At 38.5% G+C, this 16,585-nt stretch overlaps 1 protein-coding gene across 8 annotated transcripts in view; it reads left to right on the plus strand.

Annotated features, from left to right (window-relative positions):
• PAM (peptidylglycine alpha-amidating monooxygenase) overlaps nucleotides 1-16,585 on the plus strand; it is a 224,126-nt gene that overhangs the window by 165,079 nt on the left and 42,462 nt on the right. For all 8 annotated transcript variants that reach the window (XM_034774559.1, XM_034774560.1, XM_034774561.1 and 5 more), the window contains exons 13-14: nucleotides 3,836-4,026; nucleotides 5,056-5,127. In XM_034774559.1, coding sequence (XP_034630450.1) covers nucleotides 3,836-4,026; nucleotides 5,056-5,127 — 263 coding nt within the window. The remainder of the gene's footprint in view (nucleotides 1-3,835; nucleotides 4,027-5,055; nucleotides 5,128-16,585) is intronic.

Genomic DNA, 16,585 nt, shown 5'->3' on the forward strand with positions numbered 1-16,585 from the left:
ATGAGCATTTGAAAGAAAATAAAATTCTGTTTTCAAAAAGTCCAAACACTCCTGTTCTTTCTACAAAAGGATTTAGTTCTCAATGCAGTCTTTTTAAATTAAATACCTCTTACAAAGTCTTCAGCTTAAATAATTAGAGTTGTTTCTTTGGAGTTGGTTGAGGGTTAGCTTGTGCACTGCCAATAATTAATTACCCATCACTATAAATATTCTACATGTAAATGGTTCTTACTCTAGATTAGCAAGGTCACTAGATTCCATATTGGTACATAAAGCATTTTACCATTTACACAGCAATGACATTAAGAGCTTTGCATTTAGCTAACATATTTGCAGGTATGCATTTCACAAAGGTATCTGTCATTTCAACATTTAAGAAGTAAACAAAAGTTTAAAACATGTTTTTCTCTACAACAGGGGTCGGCAACCTTTCAGAAGTGGTGTGCCGAGTCTTCATTTATTCACTCTAATTTAAGGTTTTGCGTGCCGGTAATACATTTTAACGTTTTTAGAAGGTCTCTTTCTATAAGTCTATATTATGTAACTAAACTAGTGTATGTAAAGAAAACAAGGTTTTCAAAATATTTAAGAAGCGTCATTTAAAATTAAATTAAAATGCTGATCTTACGCCACCAGCCTGCTCAGCTCACTGCCAGCCTGGGGTTCTGTTCACCTAGGCCGACAGAGGGCTGATCAGGGCCTGCAGCCGGGACCCCAGACCTGGGGGGAGGGGGAGTGTTTCAGGGGTCAGGGCTGGGGAAGGGGGGTCAGAGCAGAAGGCTGCGGGGCGTGGGGGTGCAGGGCAGAAGGCTGGGTGTGTGTTGGGGTGGGGGGGTTCAGGGCAGAGGGGAGGGGGTGCAGGGCAGAAGGCTGGAGTGCTCCCAGCCCCCTGCCCTGAGCAGCTCATGGCAGGGGGCTGGAAGGGATATGCCCTGTTCCACCTCCTTCCCCCAGGCTCCGTCCCTACCTCTCTCTGCGTCCCCTACAGAGCTGGGTGCACGCTGCCGCTCTTCCCCCTCCCCCTCCCCCTTGCTAGGGCCATCAGCTGATCGGCGCAGGGAAGGAGAGGAGGAGGGGCCGGAAAGCACCACGCTGGGGGAAGAAGCGAGGGAGGGGGGAAGCTTGGCTGCCGCAGAACCAAGCTTCTGCCTCCTGCCCCCGCAGGGGAGAGCAGTGGGCGGGGGGGCTGAGTGGGCCTGGGGGCTGGGACCATGGCAGGGAGCTCTGCATGCCACTCAAAATCGGCTCGCGTGCCGTAGGTTGCTGACCCTGCTCTACAACAACACAAGCAGATTTTCTTGCAAGAGGGTGGCGGTTGGTAGAGCCCAGTTTACCTAGATTTGTTGCTCTGATAGCACACCCTACATTTCTTTTTTACCGTTAGGCCTCTGCTTAAAGTTTTAGTGTTTTATATGTTCAGTCCCCTTAGGTTTGCTCATCCTTGAGAGACAGAAGCAGGAGGCTTCTGGAATTTCTTTGACCAGCTTTAGCATTTTGTAATATAACTAGCTATACATATACACCTCTACCCCGATATAACGCTGTCCTCGGGAGCCAAAAAATCTAACTGTGTTATAGGTGAAACCGCGTTATATCGAACTTGCTTTGATCTGCCGGAGTGCACACCCCCCCCCCCCCCCCCCCAGAGCACTGCTTTACGGTGTTATATTCAAATTCATGTTATATCGGGGTAGAGGAATTATTATAATTCCAAGCATCCTGGCTATAACATTCTTCTAGCTATAGCTTAATATTCAGTAAAAGTGCAAACAAGTTTTAATTATGTACTAAATATTAAGTTATAATAATTATATAAATCTCATTTTTGCTTCAATATTGAGGTCTCTCCCACACAATATGTACCACAACTTAAAACCTCAGTAACAAACTGAACTGCAACCCATATCTTCCCTTTAATCTTCATGCACATGTCGAGCAAGTAAGTAAAGATGTGCAAGAAAACATCTTGGGCTGTATTCATATGTGCCCATAGCAAAACTATCCTGCATGCTGTTGGAGATTTCTTAACTACATCAGTGTGCTACTTACTGGCCATATAATCCATGAATTCATTACAGCCGTACCTGCCCACATTGCACAATAAGATCTAGAAATCCCTCTGATTACTGTGGCTCTGCAAGCCAAGTGATGGAATCAAAGCTTGTGTATCAGGCAGTCTGTCTAAGGTAGCCACATGAATCTCTAACAGTTCTTCCATTCATTAAAAGCTCTCATTCATGAAACTGAATATTTCTCAGTAGTCTGAATTTAGGATTTCAGTATTTTAACTAAAACTTACTATTCATAAATTATTTCCTTTATTTCCTAGCAAGGAAATAAAGTATATTACATTTTATTTGATTAGAAATGTTGTTTTGACACTATCAAGATGTGTCAAGTGAATCAGAGTCCATTTCTGAGTTGCACATCATTTTACTTAGGTTTTAAAGAGGAGGCAATTATACTGGCAGGTGTCAGAGTTAGACAGTGAGGAAGTGAATGATTTTTAAAAGCTTAAGCAGAGCTTGCCAAGACAGAGGCTGATTTCCATGGTCCCCAAGGGACACTACATTTCCAAAGCATGGAGAAACCAATTCCCCTTTTGGAACAGTTTTTCTTGTCTCTTCTTCTCTGACTGGTGTCGTTATTGTTGCTATGGTGAATAAATGAATGCTTTATGATGCCACTGGAAAAGTCAGCATTGACGTCTTTTGCAAACAGCTAATAGTCCGCCCCCATACCTTTTTTATGAGTGTAGTCTGTCTGGCTAATTGTGCAAGCTAATTTAAAATGTTTCTCAATGTAAGCCACCTTTTGTGAACCTTTCATTAAAAAGCCTGTCTATTGAATTGTCAGGAATACTGAAGAATGTATCTACCAACATGCAGCTAAAAATAAAATATATAGCAGTCTGTTGAAAGAAAAAGTGGCTTGAAGAAAAAAATCGGACCTATGTAACAATAGGTCATTTATTTAAGTCATAAAGTATTTTTTCTGAAAAATTTGCTTTTCATACTGAGTGGATTTCTCTTGAAGACAGAGTTATGTAGCAATACAGAATAGCCCTTCTCAAGCTCATGAGTAACAGTTATTGTTGAATTGTATTTTGCATCATTCCTGCAACACAGGCTGCTTCCTCTCAGACGCTTGTGATTTAAGTTTTTTTCTAGAGACTGCAGTACCACCTTATCTATCTGGGAGATGCTTATGGTGTCTTATTATGTACTGAAACTGACTTTGGTGCTGCATTACTCCTCTCATGTCTGGCAAAAAATGGAAGAATTAGATTGTGAAAAAGATAATAGCATTGAATGCTAGGTACTGAAATTAAACGTAAATTATGTGTAATGATTTATAAAATAAGACTTTTCATCTAGGTTGAAAGACACTGCAGCAAAGAATATTGAAGGGGTGAAATAAATGGTTGATACTCGGTTATCCCCTTTCAACAAAACAAGCACATTGTTGATGGTAACATGCCAAGAGATACAAGGGGGACTGGAAGAAGAAAATGGGAGAAGGGCAGTTTGAACACCCCACTAACTTAATGCCACTTTCTTTGTATTCAAAACACAAACCATTCTCAAGTGTTTTCTTGGTTGACTAAGGAGTTTCAGTGTATTCCACAGTGTAAATGAAAAGAAGCCACATGTATTGAAAACCTGTGGTGTGTATTTTATTGGGAACTATTTTTAAAAAGAGCTTCAGTGCAACCTTTTTATCAATTGCTGGCAGATAAGAGATGTTTTTTCTTGCATTTGGTAACATCTGTATGTGCAGCTCACATTTTATTCTCTCACTCATCAAAAATATATTCTATACTGTGTTGCTTTAGGGGCACAGCCAGCGACGAAATGTGCAATTTCTACATTATGTATTACATGGAGGCCAAACATGCTGTTTCATACATGACCTGTACACAGAATATAAACCCAGATATGTTCAGAAACATTCCACAGGAGGCAAATATTCCTATTCCAGTGAAGTCTGATATGATCATGATGACACATGGACATCATCATGAAGGTAAAAAAAAAAAAGTCTGAAAGTTTGTTTACTCTTCGTTTGTTATATGAGACACATGCTTAACTATGCAATTTGTATATAAAGATTTTTATAAGAATCTAGATATGTTCTTTTGACATTTATGAAATGCATAGGTCTGAGATGCAGTTGTTAATAACTGCTGATTTGTTGGTAGCAGTGATTTGTGGAAGTTTGCTTTATTAGTCTTTTATCCACTTCTTTGTTCAGGATTGCCATGTTTCCTTCCTCCCATGGTCCAGCCATAGTTTTATCATTATATTACATGGCCACCTGTGCAACTAAAGTGTCTCGCAGTCTTTCCAAAGTGTCACATCCTATATTGCCCATTAGAAGTGTTTAGTACTGTAGTTTCCCTGTCCCATTTGCTGCGTGGTTCAATACATCACTTCCATGATATTTTTAGCTTCTGCTGGTTGACGTGAGAGAGCCCAAAGGTTTTGCCACACATCTGAGCTCTCTCATACATTGCACCAGCTCTAGACTGTGTGTCAGGCATTCATAAATAAGGATGTGTTGTCTGCTGGGTTAGAACATAGACTAGAAGCCAGATATCCTAGGTTCTGTTTCCAGCTACCAGTTCATTGTAGTCCTGATCTGGAATCCATTGACGTCAGTAAGAGTCTTCTGTAGAAAGTAGTTTTAAACTCTCTCTGACTTGCACATTTTCAAAATTGGTGTAATGCCAATCTATCTCTTAAAGTTTTTGTGAAACTTAATGTTTGTAAAGCATTTCCATCCTATGATCTGAAAATAATATATTGTAATGTCACTGGCTCTTCCTGCTTTAATTTTAGAATACTTAATTGTAGTGGTCAGTTGTATGAAACTTAATATATTATGTTTTAATAATCTCACACATGTATATCAAAGTACTAGTGCTTTGTCTGTTTTTCCCAAGCAATAGAAACATAGAAAACAAATGCTTGAATTCACTAAAAAAAATGTATAGGAAAATGTTAAATTCAGTCCATATACAGAGATTATTGGTATATTCTTAACCTTCTTTAGAAACCAAGAAAACAGATGATAGTTCTTCACTGAAGCAGCCAAAAAGAGAAGAGGAAGAGGTTTTGGATCAGGGTATGTATAATGAACTCTAACCATATTAAAAAAAAAAAAAGTGATTCATTAACTTAAATCACTGGTAAACCACATCCTGATCATATTATATATAAATTAATGTATTAGTATTGTTCTTTCCTTTTATCATCTAAAATGTAATGCATTCTTTACAACTATGTTGCTGTGCTTTATATAATGAATAATTCAGGAGGAATTGGTCAATTACCGGTCTCCAGCCTTGCAGGTAAAATTCATTAGTGCAATTTAATCTCATTAGATTTCTCTGTTTCTGGTTTAATTTGCGTAACACCATTCTAATTTAACTGTCTATTCACGGTGCCGTACCATGGGTTCACAGGACTGGTGGTTGTCCTACAGAATGATAATTCAATAACTGTTCTATTATATTTTTATTTCTTTAATATGAAAGTATATTTTAAATTAACTATCTGTATGTGATCTATTAGAAAAGCATTTGAACAAAATCAGGGAAATTAAGAGTTAAAATTTACAAGGGTATATAAATTTACAATTTATAGTACAAGGGAGTACTATCTTGTGCCTTGTATTGATGCAATATGTAATGAGTTAAGCATAGTGTAACAGGGTTAATACTGAGCCTCTTTTTGCTATATTTAAATTGACAAATTTAAAATTATGTACCAGTGTATTTCATATACATGGTTTGCAAAACATCTGCTATGAATTTTGTTCCTTTGTAATGCTTCTCAGAAGATACTGCATCACATCAGCCATTGAAAGGTATATTAAAATTTGGCAGTATTTCTGGTTCATTTGGACCAAATATAATACCAGTTCACCTGTTAAGAATATTGATTTGATATTACATTTTCCCAAGGAGACACTATGATGTCAGTGAAGTTTGATGCATTTTTACTTGAATTTAGCTGGTCTTTACAATTTGGAAGTGCACAGTAAGACATAAGTGGAACTGGTAGATTATTGTAATGAGTTAAGAGTGTCAGAGTTAATTTTATGTTAAAGAATGAGATTTTCAAAAGTGCACTCAGCATTAGCCTTACTCTGGTGCCATTGAAGACAATGGTAAAACTCCCTTTGACTTTGGTGGGTACAGAGTTAGGCCATAGCTAAGAGCTTTTGAGTACCTCATCCAAAGTGGTAAATTTACCACATGCACAAAAACCACTTTGTAAAGTTAAATAAATCAAATCACTAAAAGTTACAAATAAATAAAAAATTGGAATTCAGAAAATCATAAGTTTTAGAGCAACTTGACTAAAAGTACTTTAAATTACTAAAGCCTGTTTTTACAATTGTGTATTTAAAACACATCTTAAAGTAGGTCTACAGTGGAGTTGGCCTTGTAATTTCCAGCTCAAGGAAACATCCCCACAATAAATCTGATCAAGCTTGCGTACTAAATATCAAACCTAGCCACAGTGGCACGAGCCACGAGATGGATTAGCCACCCGAGTGTGTGCGTAGGGCTTCCGATAGGATCATACTGGGGAGGCTAGTCCATCCTGCCACTCGCACTGCTGCAGGTACACTTCTATTTTAAATGTACAAGCTGTGTCAGAGCTAGCACAGGTATTTCTACCTGAACTGAAAATTACACTTCTGTCTCCAGAGTAGATGTACCATTAGTCTACTCCAGATGTATATTTCTATAAAGTAGTAAATTTACACTGATGGTTCTTATTTGATGTTCCAGTCCAATACCAAATAAATCAGTCATTTTGTAAACACCGAACAAGATTTACTATGAGAAGCAATTTGTACCTTGGTCATGGGCCACATTAGCAATGAGTACTATAATATTTAGGAAGGTTTTGTTTTCTGTTTGTTTGATCGCATTCAGTAATGTTCAAAACACATTTATTTTTCTTAAAGATATGGTTTGAAACACTTCCAGTTGTTTTCAAAGAACAATATCTGCAATGCAGTCTTGTTTGCTATTAGACCACTATTTGGTGTGCACATCTTCATCTAACTTGTTTCTATGGAAACTGGATCTCCGTTGTATTGTCCGTTTGAAGTTAGCTGTGTTTTAAGACATCAAAACCCTTGAACAGTCTAGATTAGGGAATTTTGTTTTGTATTTTTAAATGTTGATTGGGTCACAGTCTCCTCTCATTCACACCACTTTTACACCATTATAGCTTCATTGACTTCAGTGGAGTTATTCCTTTTTACACAGGTACCACGAAGGGAGAATCAGACCCACTGATTTTGCTTTTTGTCTTTAAGATTTTTCCTCTTCCTAGCAGCTGTTGAGTGTTGGTATAAATCATGTGTTTCTTTGTATTTATAAGCCATTGCTACAGTGATTACAATCACATAGAAATTATATCAAAATAGGCGCTAACAGAGAAGAGAGAATTCCACAGTTCTTTGCAAACCACACAGTCAGAGATGTCTGTGGACACAAAAAAACATCAACTCATGTTCACAAAAGACTGGCTAAGGCTAGTAAGGTGTATGAAGAAACCAGGGAACTGAAGGTGGCCTATTAAATTGCATGCAGTTATGAGTGTCCTTTTTTTAAAATAAATTAGGCCCTTAAATTGGTCAGAGAATAGTTCCTTAGTGATAACTTATCCTTAATAATCTTTATTACTTATTGGAGAAGCATTTAAAAATACCGACACATGTTTGAAATAGCTTTCTGATTTATTAATGTAAAACTTTGCATTCTTTATGAATCTTTGTAACATATCAACTCCACTTTCCCCTTTTTACTTTCCGGTATTTAGAGTAGACACCATAATTGTCTCAAAGAATGAGATATTAAATAATGTGCAAAATATATTTGCAGCTCCAGGGTAGGTCAGCAGAACAAAGTAGGTAATAGCTGCTATTAAATCAATGTATTAGTCTCAAAACACGATTTCCAAAGTCTCAAAATCCCCTATATGAAAGTATCTTTCAACCCAGAAAGTTTTTGTAAAATCATTACCTATATTGTACCAGTATATCGAATACCACATTATCCACCCTGATCATTCATTGAAATTTGGTTTGTCTGTGAAAATTATTACACATCTCCATGATGTAAAATTTATTTTATTGTGAGTTCAGTGGTATGGCTGCAGCCTTTTGAGAGTCGTGCTGCCTTGAGCCAATAGAAGCCAGATGTTTTGTGAAGGTGAGGGGAGGTCAGGAAAGGGGGAGGAAGAGTTAAAGAAGCTATATTATGTGTTCTTTGAAGGGGATTACACATTCTGCCCTTTCATAGTGGAGGAAAGGGTTCATATTGGTGGTTGCCTGAGGGGAAAATGGTTAGCACAGTATCAGTGTAGCTTGAGATAAAAATGACAAAGCAACAGCGGTACTTTAAAATTCTTCTTTAGACAATTGACGCTTTTTTATAAGTAACTTGATCTCAGAGTCAGAATAATTAATATTTGTTTCTTTTGCTATACTGGAAGCATCTGGGGAAAAAACAGAAATAAATTAAATTCTGCCATCCTTACTCATGATAAATAGTACCTTATTCAGTTTGTAAACCCATTGAAAGAAATGTTACTGAGCACAGAGAAAAACACTACTCACTGTGTGAAGATGCCAGAATTAGATCCTTTAAATGGAAAATAAAGATTTTTAATAGAGTTTAGCTTAATGAAACTGACTTCACTTCATTGATTTTTAGCACAATCATGCAAATATGTGGTGAGGGGTGGGTGGAAGGAATCTTTATTTTTATATAAACATTATGTTTACATAAAACAATATACTGGATATTCTGATTTAGACATGATCACAGACTTGAGTGCTTTCTGCTATTACTGAAGCAGAGCTAGTACTATACCTTTTCCCTGTCATAGGGGAAAGTAAAAGCAAATAATTGTTACTCAGATTTTTTTTTGTCTGTTCTAGAGTAACTTTGACAAATTGGATACAACATATATAGTACTGAGAACACTATTATCTGTTCATACCATTCACCATAGTGTCTATTAGGCATCTCCTCTCCCCTTGTGGAAAAAGACCTTAATGTGTTTCATTCCGTTTGTTCAAAACCGTCCCTGCTGTAGTCTTTGTGGCACAGTATAATCAATCTTTCTACTCAAAGGTTAACACAAACTGCTGTATTCCCAAGACACAGAGGATATGACAAAAATATAATTTGTAGAGGGAAAACACTGTATGACCTCTGGTAGTGAAAGGTCTTCAAACAACTTCTGTGAAACAGAATAATTTAACAAGTGGTTTTATGCTAACTAAAATGAATTACTATTGACATCTTTAATCAAACAAAAAGAGGGGAACTGGAGTGCACAGAAGTTGTAATAATTTTCACTAAAAGAATAAAAGGAATATAGGCATGAAATTTCTGTTCTCTTACAAGATTCTCTAATGTAGTAGCTGGCATGTTGTGGATACTCCAATGACTACATAATTGATCAAAATCATTTTAATAGCATTAATTTTTCTTTATAAGTATCTTTAACTAGTATTTGATTAGATGCTTATATGTATGTTACATACACCTCTACCCCGGTATAACACTGTCCTCGGGAGCCAAAAAATCTTACTGCATTATAGGTGAAACCGCGTTATATCGAACTTGCTTTGATCCGCCGGAGCACGCAGCCCCGCCCCCCCGGAGCGCTGCTTTACCGCGTTATATCCGAATTTGTGTTATATCAGGTCATGTTATATCGGGGTAGAGGTGTAATAAAAACATAGGAATGACATATTGGGTCAGACCAATGGTCCAGCTAACCCAGTATCCTGTCTTCTGACAGTGGCAAGAGCCAGATACTTCAGAAGGAATTAATAGAACAGAACAATTTGAGTGATCCATCTCCTGTCATCCAGTTCCAGCTTTTGGCAGTCAGAGGTTTAGGGACACCTGAACATGGGGGTGTGTCATCTTTCTCATAGCCATTGATGGATGTATCCTCCAGACCCTCTACTTCTTTTATGTATGTAGTTACATCTTTGGCCTTCACAACATCCCTGGCAATGAGTTCCACAGGTTGACTGTGCAGTGTGTGAAGACATACTTCCTTAGTTTGATTTTAAACCTGCTGCCTATTAATTTCATTGGGTGACTCCTGGTTCTTGTGTTATGCAAAGGGATAAAGAACACTTCCTTATTCACTTTCTAAACACCATTCATGATTTTATACACCTCTTTCATGATTTTATACACCTCTTTCATGATTTTATACACCTCTTTCATGATTTTATACATCTCTTTCGTGTCCCCTTTTAGTTATCTCTTTTCAAAGCTGAACAGTCCCAGTCTTTTTAATCTCTCCTCAGACGGAAGCTGTTCCATACCCTTATCATTTTTATTGCCCTTCTCTGTACTTTTTCCAGTTCTAATATATCTTTGTTGAGATGGGGCAACCAAAACTGCACACAGTATTCAAGGTGCAGGGGTACTATGGATTTATATAATGGCATTATAAACCTATTTATAATCTGTTTCTTTCCTAATGGTTCTTAACATTCTGTGAGCTCTTTTGACTGCTGCTGAACGTTGAGCAGATATTTTCAGAGAACTATGCATCATGACTCCAAGGTCTCTTTCTTGAGTGGTAACAGCTAATTTAGACCCCACTATTTTATATGTATATTTGGAATTATATTTTCCAATGTGCATTACTTTGCACTTATCAACACTGAATTTTATCTGCCATTTTGTTGCCCGGTCACCCAGTTTTGTGGGATCCCTTTGTAACTCTTCACAGTCAGATTTGGATTTAATTTTCCTGAATAATTTTGTATCATCTTTGAACTTTGCCACCTCAATGTTTACCCCTTTTCCCAGACCATTTCTGAATATGTTGAACAGCAGTGATCCCAGTACAGATTCTTGGGGGACCCCACTATTTACCTGTCTCCACTCTGAAGACCTTTTATTCCACCAACCATTTATTCCTACTCTTTGTTTCTGATCTTTTAATCAGTTACTGATACTGAGAGGACCTTTCTTCTTATCCCATGACTGCCTACTTTGGTGAGGGTTACCTTATCAAAGGCTTTGTGAAAGTCAAGTACACTCTATCCACGGGATCAAACTTATCTACAGTTTGTTGACCCCTCAAGGAATTCTAATAGATTGGTGAGGCATGAGTTCCCTTTACAAAAGACACGTTTACTCTTCCCCAACATATTGTGTTGGTCTGTGTGTCTGATAATTCTACTCTTTACTATGGTTTCAACCAGTTTGCCTGGTACTGAAGTTAGGCTTACTGGCCTGTAATTGCCAGGATTGCCTATGGAGCCTTTCTTAAAAATCAGTGTTGCATTAGCTATCCTCCAGTCATCTGGTACTGAGACTGATTTAAGTGATAGCTTACATACCACAGTTAATAGTTCTGAAATTGCAGAACTCTTAGGTGAATACCATCTGGTTCTGGTGACTTATTACTGTTAATGTATCAATTTTTCCAAAACCACATCTACTGATGCCTCAATCTGAGAGAATTCCTCAGATTTGTCACCTAGAAAGAATGGCTCAGGTATGGGAAACTCCATACTCTGCAGTGAAGACTGATGCAGAGAATTCACTTAGGTTCTCCGCAATGGCCTTGTCTTCCTTGAGTGCTCTTTTACCATCATGAGTGTCCAGTGGCCCCACTGATTGTTTGGCAGACTTCCTGCTTCTGTTGTACTTAAAAAAAATATGTGCTGTTCATTTTTGTGCCTTTAGCTAGTTGGTCTTCAAATTATGTTTTTGGCCTGCCTAATTATACTTTTACACTTGATTTGCCAGAGTTTATGTTCCTTTCTATTTTAATTAGTAGGATTTTACTTTCAATTTTTAAAAGATGTCTTTTTGTGTCTAACTGCCTCTTTTACTCCATTGTTGCCATGGTGACATTTTTTGGTCCTCTTACTGCTTTTTTTTTGGTGGGGTGGGGAGGGGAGGACGACATATAGTTTGAGCCTCTATTGTAGTGCTTTTAGGAAGTTTCCATGCAGCTTACAGGCATTTCACTCTTGTGAATTTTCCTTTTAATTTCCATTTAACTATGCTCCTTATGTTCTCCTTTTTCAACTTAAATGCTACTGTGGGAATTTCTTTGGTGTGTCGTCATCCCCCCTCTTCCCTCCCCCCAAGGATGTTCAATTTAATTACATTATGGTTGCTATTACCAAGCAGTTCAACTATATGCACTTCTTGGACCAGACCCTGTGCACCACTTAGGACTAAATCAAGAATTGCCACTCCCCTTGTGGGTTCCAGGACTCCAAGAAGCAATCATTAATGGTGTTTAGAAATTTTATCTCTGCATCCCATCCTGAGGTGACATGTTCCGAGTTAATATGGGGATAGTTGAAATCCCCAATTATTATTGGGTTTTCTGGTTTTGTAGCCTCTCTAATCTCCCTGAGCCTTTCACAGTCACCATCACCATCCTGGTCAGGTAGTTGGTAGTGTATCCCTACTGCTATATTGTTATTATTCAAGCATGGAATTTCTGACCAAAGAGATTCTGCGGTACTGTTTGAATCATTTAAGATTTTTACTATATTCGACTCTATGCTTTCTTTCACATATAGTGGCTACTCCGCCACCAGCATGACCTACTCTGTCATTCCTATATATTTTGTACCCTGGTGTTACCATATCCCAATGATTATCATCAGTCCACCAAGTTTCTGTGTTGCATATTATATCAATATCCTTATTTAATACCAGGCACTCCAAGTTTACCCATCTTAGTATTTAGACTTCTAGCATTTATATACGAGCATTTTCATGTGATGTAATTGAATAGGACTCTTTCACTTGACTGTTTCTCCTCAGTTCCTACCTCAGTTCCATTAACAACTTCTATCCTCTTCTTTTTACTAGGTCATATATTATCCCCTTCAATAAATCCTTCCCTCAGGGATGACTCTGTCCAAACCGCGTGTTCCTCGACACCTGTTGGCTTTCCCCAGCCCTTAGTTTAAAAAAGCAGCAAGGTATAGCTTACTTATTGAACTCATCTATGAACTCAAATTCTGAATACTCTAGAAAGCTGTAGGAAGCCTGCTGAATGACAGTTACAGAATTTATTTCCTAACAACAGAATAGTCAGATATAGGTGATAGTTTATCAAACTGCCACGGCTTGGATTACAAATTCAAAGCTCATGATTTGAGGCCATCCCTGTAGTAATGGGAAGCTCTCATTTTGTGTGCATCCGATTTAATCACAAAGGGAAAAGTTTCCTTTGAAACAGTGTGTCCTGAAAGAAGAAGAACAAAAAGTAGAAAATATTTGATCTAGGAGTCCAGTATGGGTGTCAAAATATTGTTGTGAAAAAATCTTTCACTGGAAAAGCTACTGTGAACTGTTAATTGATTTATAGTAAATACACCAGAGAGACTGAGGGAAAACATTAGATTAGTTATGGTTTTGTTGCAGAATAATAGACATATATAAAGGAAAGAATTTTTTTCATTTTAGTAATCCGTATTAATGTTTAATGGGCACCGACAGTTTTTAAAAAAAGAGCCCCAGTGTCTGGCCTAAGGAATTTAGAATCTAGTACTGTAAATATTTCATACGTATAGTACCTCTTATCCTACACCTTATTTTCCCCACAGGACTCCTGCCTCATTCAGTGCACAGGCTGGACCTGCTCTGGGACTGAACCAGGGTTGTGTAGTGAAGGACACTGTTGTCTGTAGGACCCCGCTTCATTTGTTGCAGAAGTTGGAAGGTGTGTAGTGAATAAGGCAGAGAATTGCAGGGAGAAAAAGAACAGTCTCATGGCTAAGGCAGTTCTGTGCCACCCTTGAGAATTGGATTGTATCCCTGCCTCTGCCACAGAGTTCCTGTGAGATGCTGGGCAAGTCACATAAACCAGATTTTTCATAGATGGTCACTAATTTTGTGTTCCTCACACTAACTGTGTGTTCTGGTGCCCAACATGAAACATCTGGGGCTAAATTTGCACAAGTGCTGAGCCCTTACAACTGCAGTTGAAACGATTGGACTTGCGCTTTGAACATATTCTGTATTATATAATGATAAGTATTCTGAAAAATCAGGGTCTAGTGTTTTAGGTTGACCACCCAAAATTAGTGGATACTTTTTTTTTTTTTTTTTTTTTTTTTTTTTGCCAATTTTGGTCTTAATCATTCTGTACCTCAGTTCTCCATCTGTAAAATAGTGATAGTAATACCCCCTAATCTCACAGGTATGCTGTGCAGATAGTCATTAATGTTTGTGAAACATTCATACAATGGTGAGACACCCAGAACGAAATTAATAATTTTTTATTCAATTAGGGTTTGGATAGTGTGCAGTAAATTAGTCTTGGGGCCGCACGCTAAATGAGAAGGGTACAGAGAGATATTGAATAGCTACTCATTCACAGAATGACGCAGGGGTCCTATGGAAAAATAACATGCGATCATATAATTAAAGACTGTATCATAAGGCACATGGGGGACGAATTAAGATAGCACAAGCAACCTTAATTCTGACATTTCCTAACTTTTCAGTGCTTGACTTAAATGCAATCTTAAAATATTTTAACGTATTTTTTGTATATAATGCTTACGCACAATGGTATTTTGGAACTGCTAGAAATACATTGTTCAGGCTACCTGAACTTCTTAGTGCAGTCCTGGATCTTACAAATGATGTAGCAGAGGAAGAACTCAATGGCACTATTACTTAGAGACAGCCTGGATCAGGGGCAAAGGAGACGAGAGAGATGCTCAATATAGTATAGAGGCGACAAATTGGATGACACGGAGAATAGTGGAATTATTGATACTGATGCAGAAAGTGGGAGGCTTGGAAGGGAAGAGAAAGTTCAGGTTCCACCATTCTAAACCTGAGTTGATCTGAGACACCCTGAATGAAATGATGGAGAGAGAGGTGTAGGTCTGAGAGGCTGAGGGATTTTAGGGGTCTTCGGTCTAGAGGTGATATCTGAGGTCCCCTAGATAGAGTATGGGGAAAAATGGGGAGGAGGACTGATCTAACTCTGAGGAGGTGGAGCCACTGAAAAATGCTGGAGTTAGAGGAGGAGGAGAACCAGGACTTTACATAATGGTATTATGCTAAAAAATGAGATGCAGATTGACAATGCTGAAAGTGCTGCTGGAAGACAAAAACAGAGAATCCTTTTATTAGATCAGAAGGAGGTTGTTGATGGCCTTGGCAAATGCCGTTTCAGTGTAGTAGGAAGGGGAGAAACCAGATTGCCAGTGAGAGAATTAGAGCAGAGAAAGTCATGGGAGTGGGACTAGACTGCATATTCCAGGAGCAGAGAAAGAATAATAAAACAAGTACTCAGTTTAAATGGGATGTTTCAGGGCTTGTCTACACTGGCAAGTTTCTGCGCAGTAAAGCAGCTTTTTGCACTCAAACTGCAGACGTGTACATGCTGCCAAGCCAGTTTGTGTGCAGAAATTCCTCAGTTGCATCACTGCAAAAACACCACCTCGGTGAGAATTGTAAGGCTGTTTGCGCAGAGGCTCCAGAGCTCTATTGCCAATGCAGACACTTGATTGCTTTCTGCACTGTAATTGGCCTCTGGAGCTGTCCCATAATGCCTCAAGTGACTGCTGGAGACATGTACCTCTCCCCTTTCAAAGCACCATTTCTGACAGCCCTTGCGTGCTGTGCGAGAGAGTTTGCTGTGCAGAGAGCCCAGAGAGGGAGGCGGGGGCTGACGTCGGGGTTTCCCTCTGCCTCAGGACTGGTTGCTTCCTGCTGCTGTCTGAACATACAAGACAGCCTGCTGACACACACTCTGTCCCCCAAAACACAGTGTCTCTCTCCCCTTCCTACACACACATACTCCCTGTCTCACACTCCCCCCCCCACCCCTCCACACACACTTCAGTTGTAAAGCAGCTGGCAATGTAGAAGGATGCCCATGGAACAATGGGATTGGGAAACCTGCATCATGTGACACTGTGCCTGCCCCATGAGGCATTGCAAACCCTTCCCAAAGCACCCTGTGGCCAGTTGCACAGTGGGATAGCTACCACAATGCACTGCTGTCTTTGCCGTTGCAAGAGCTGCTAATGTGGATGCGTTCCGGCATCACAAGGAGCACAGTGTGGACACGCAACAGCGGTTTAATTCCAGCATTTTAATAAAAGTGGTATAATTTGAAACTTGCCAGTGTAGACATACCGTCAGTCTTCAGTGGATTTGCCATTAGGCTTATGTTGTTTGTGAAGTAATGTGATGTTTATGGACTTTCCCTATTTACATTCTGTAACATTCAAAAAACTGTCCAGCAGCAGTTACCAATCATAAAACTACAGATATGTGACGATATATTCCAGTAAAAGCATGACACAAATGTGAACCACGTTGTCAAGGAAAATATTTTTTATTAGAATGATACCTCATTTTATATTGAGGAAAATAATTAAGTGGATGAAGGTAACTTTTTTGTTTTAAAAAATAGCAAAATTAGATTTTTAAAAGAAACTCTGAATCTGAAGATTGTAAAAATATATTTTAGTAAATGTAGTCTCAAATTGAGTAGCACAGGCAATTACATGGATT

This window comes from Trachemys scripta, chromosome 6, assembly GCF_013100865.1.
Source record: "Trachemys scripta elegans isolate TJP31775 chromosome 6, CAS_Tse_1.0, whole genome shotgun sequence".
Lineage (NCBI taxonomy): Eukaryota > Metazoa > Chordata > Testudines > Emydidae > Trachemys > Trachemys scripta.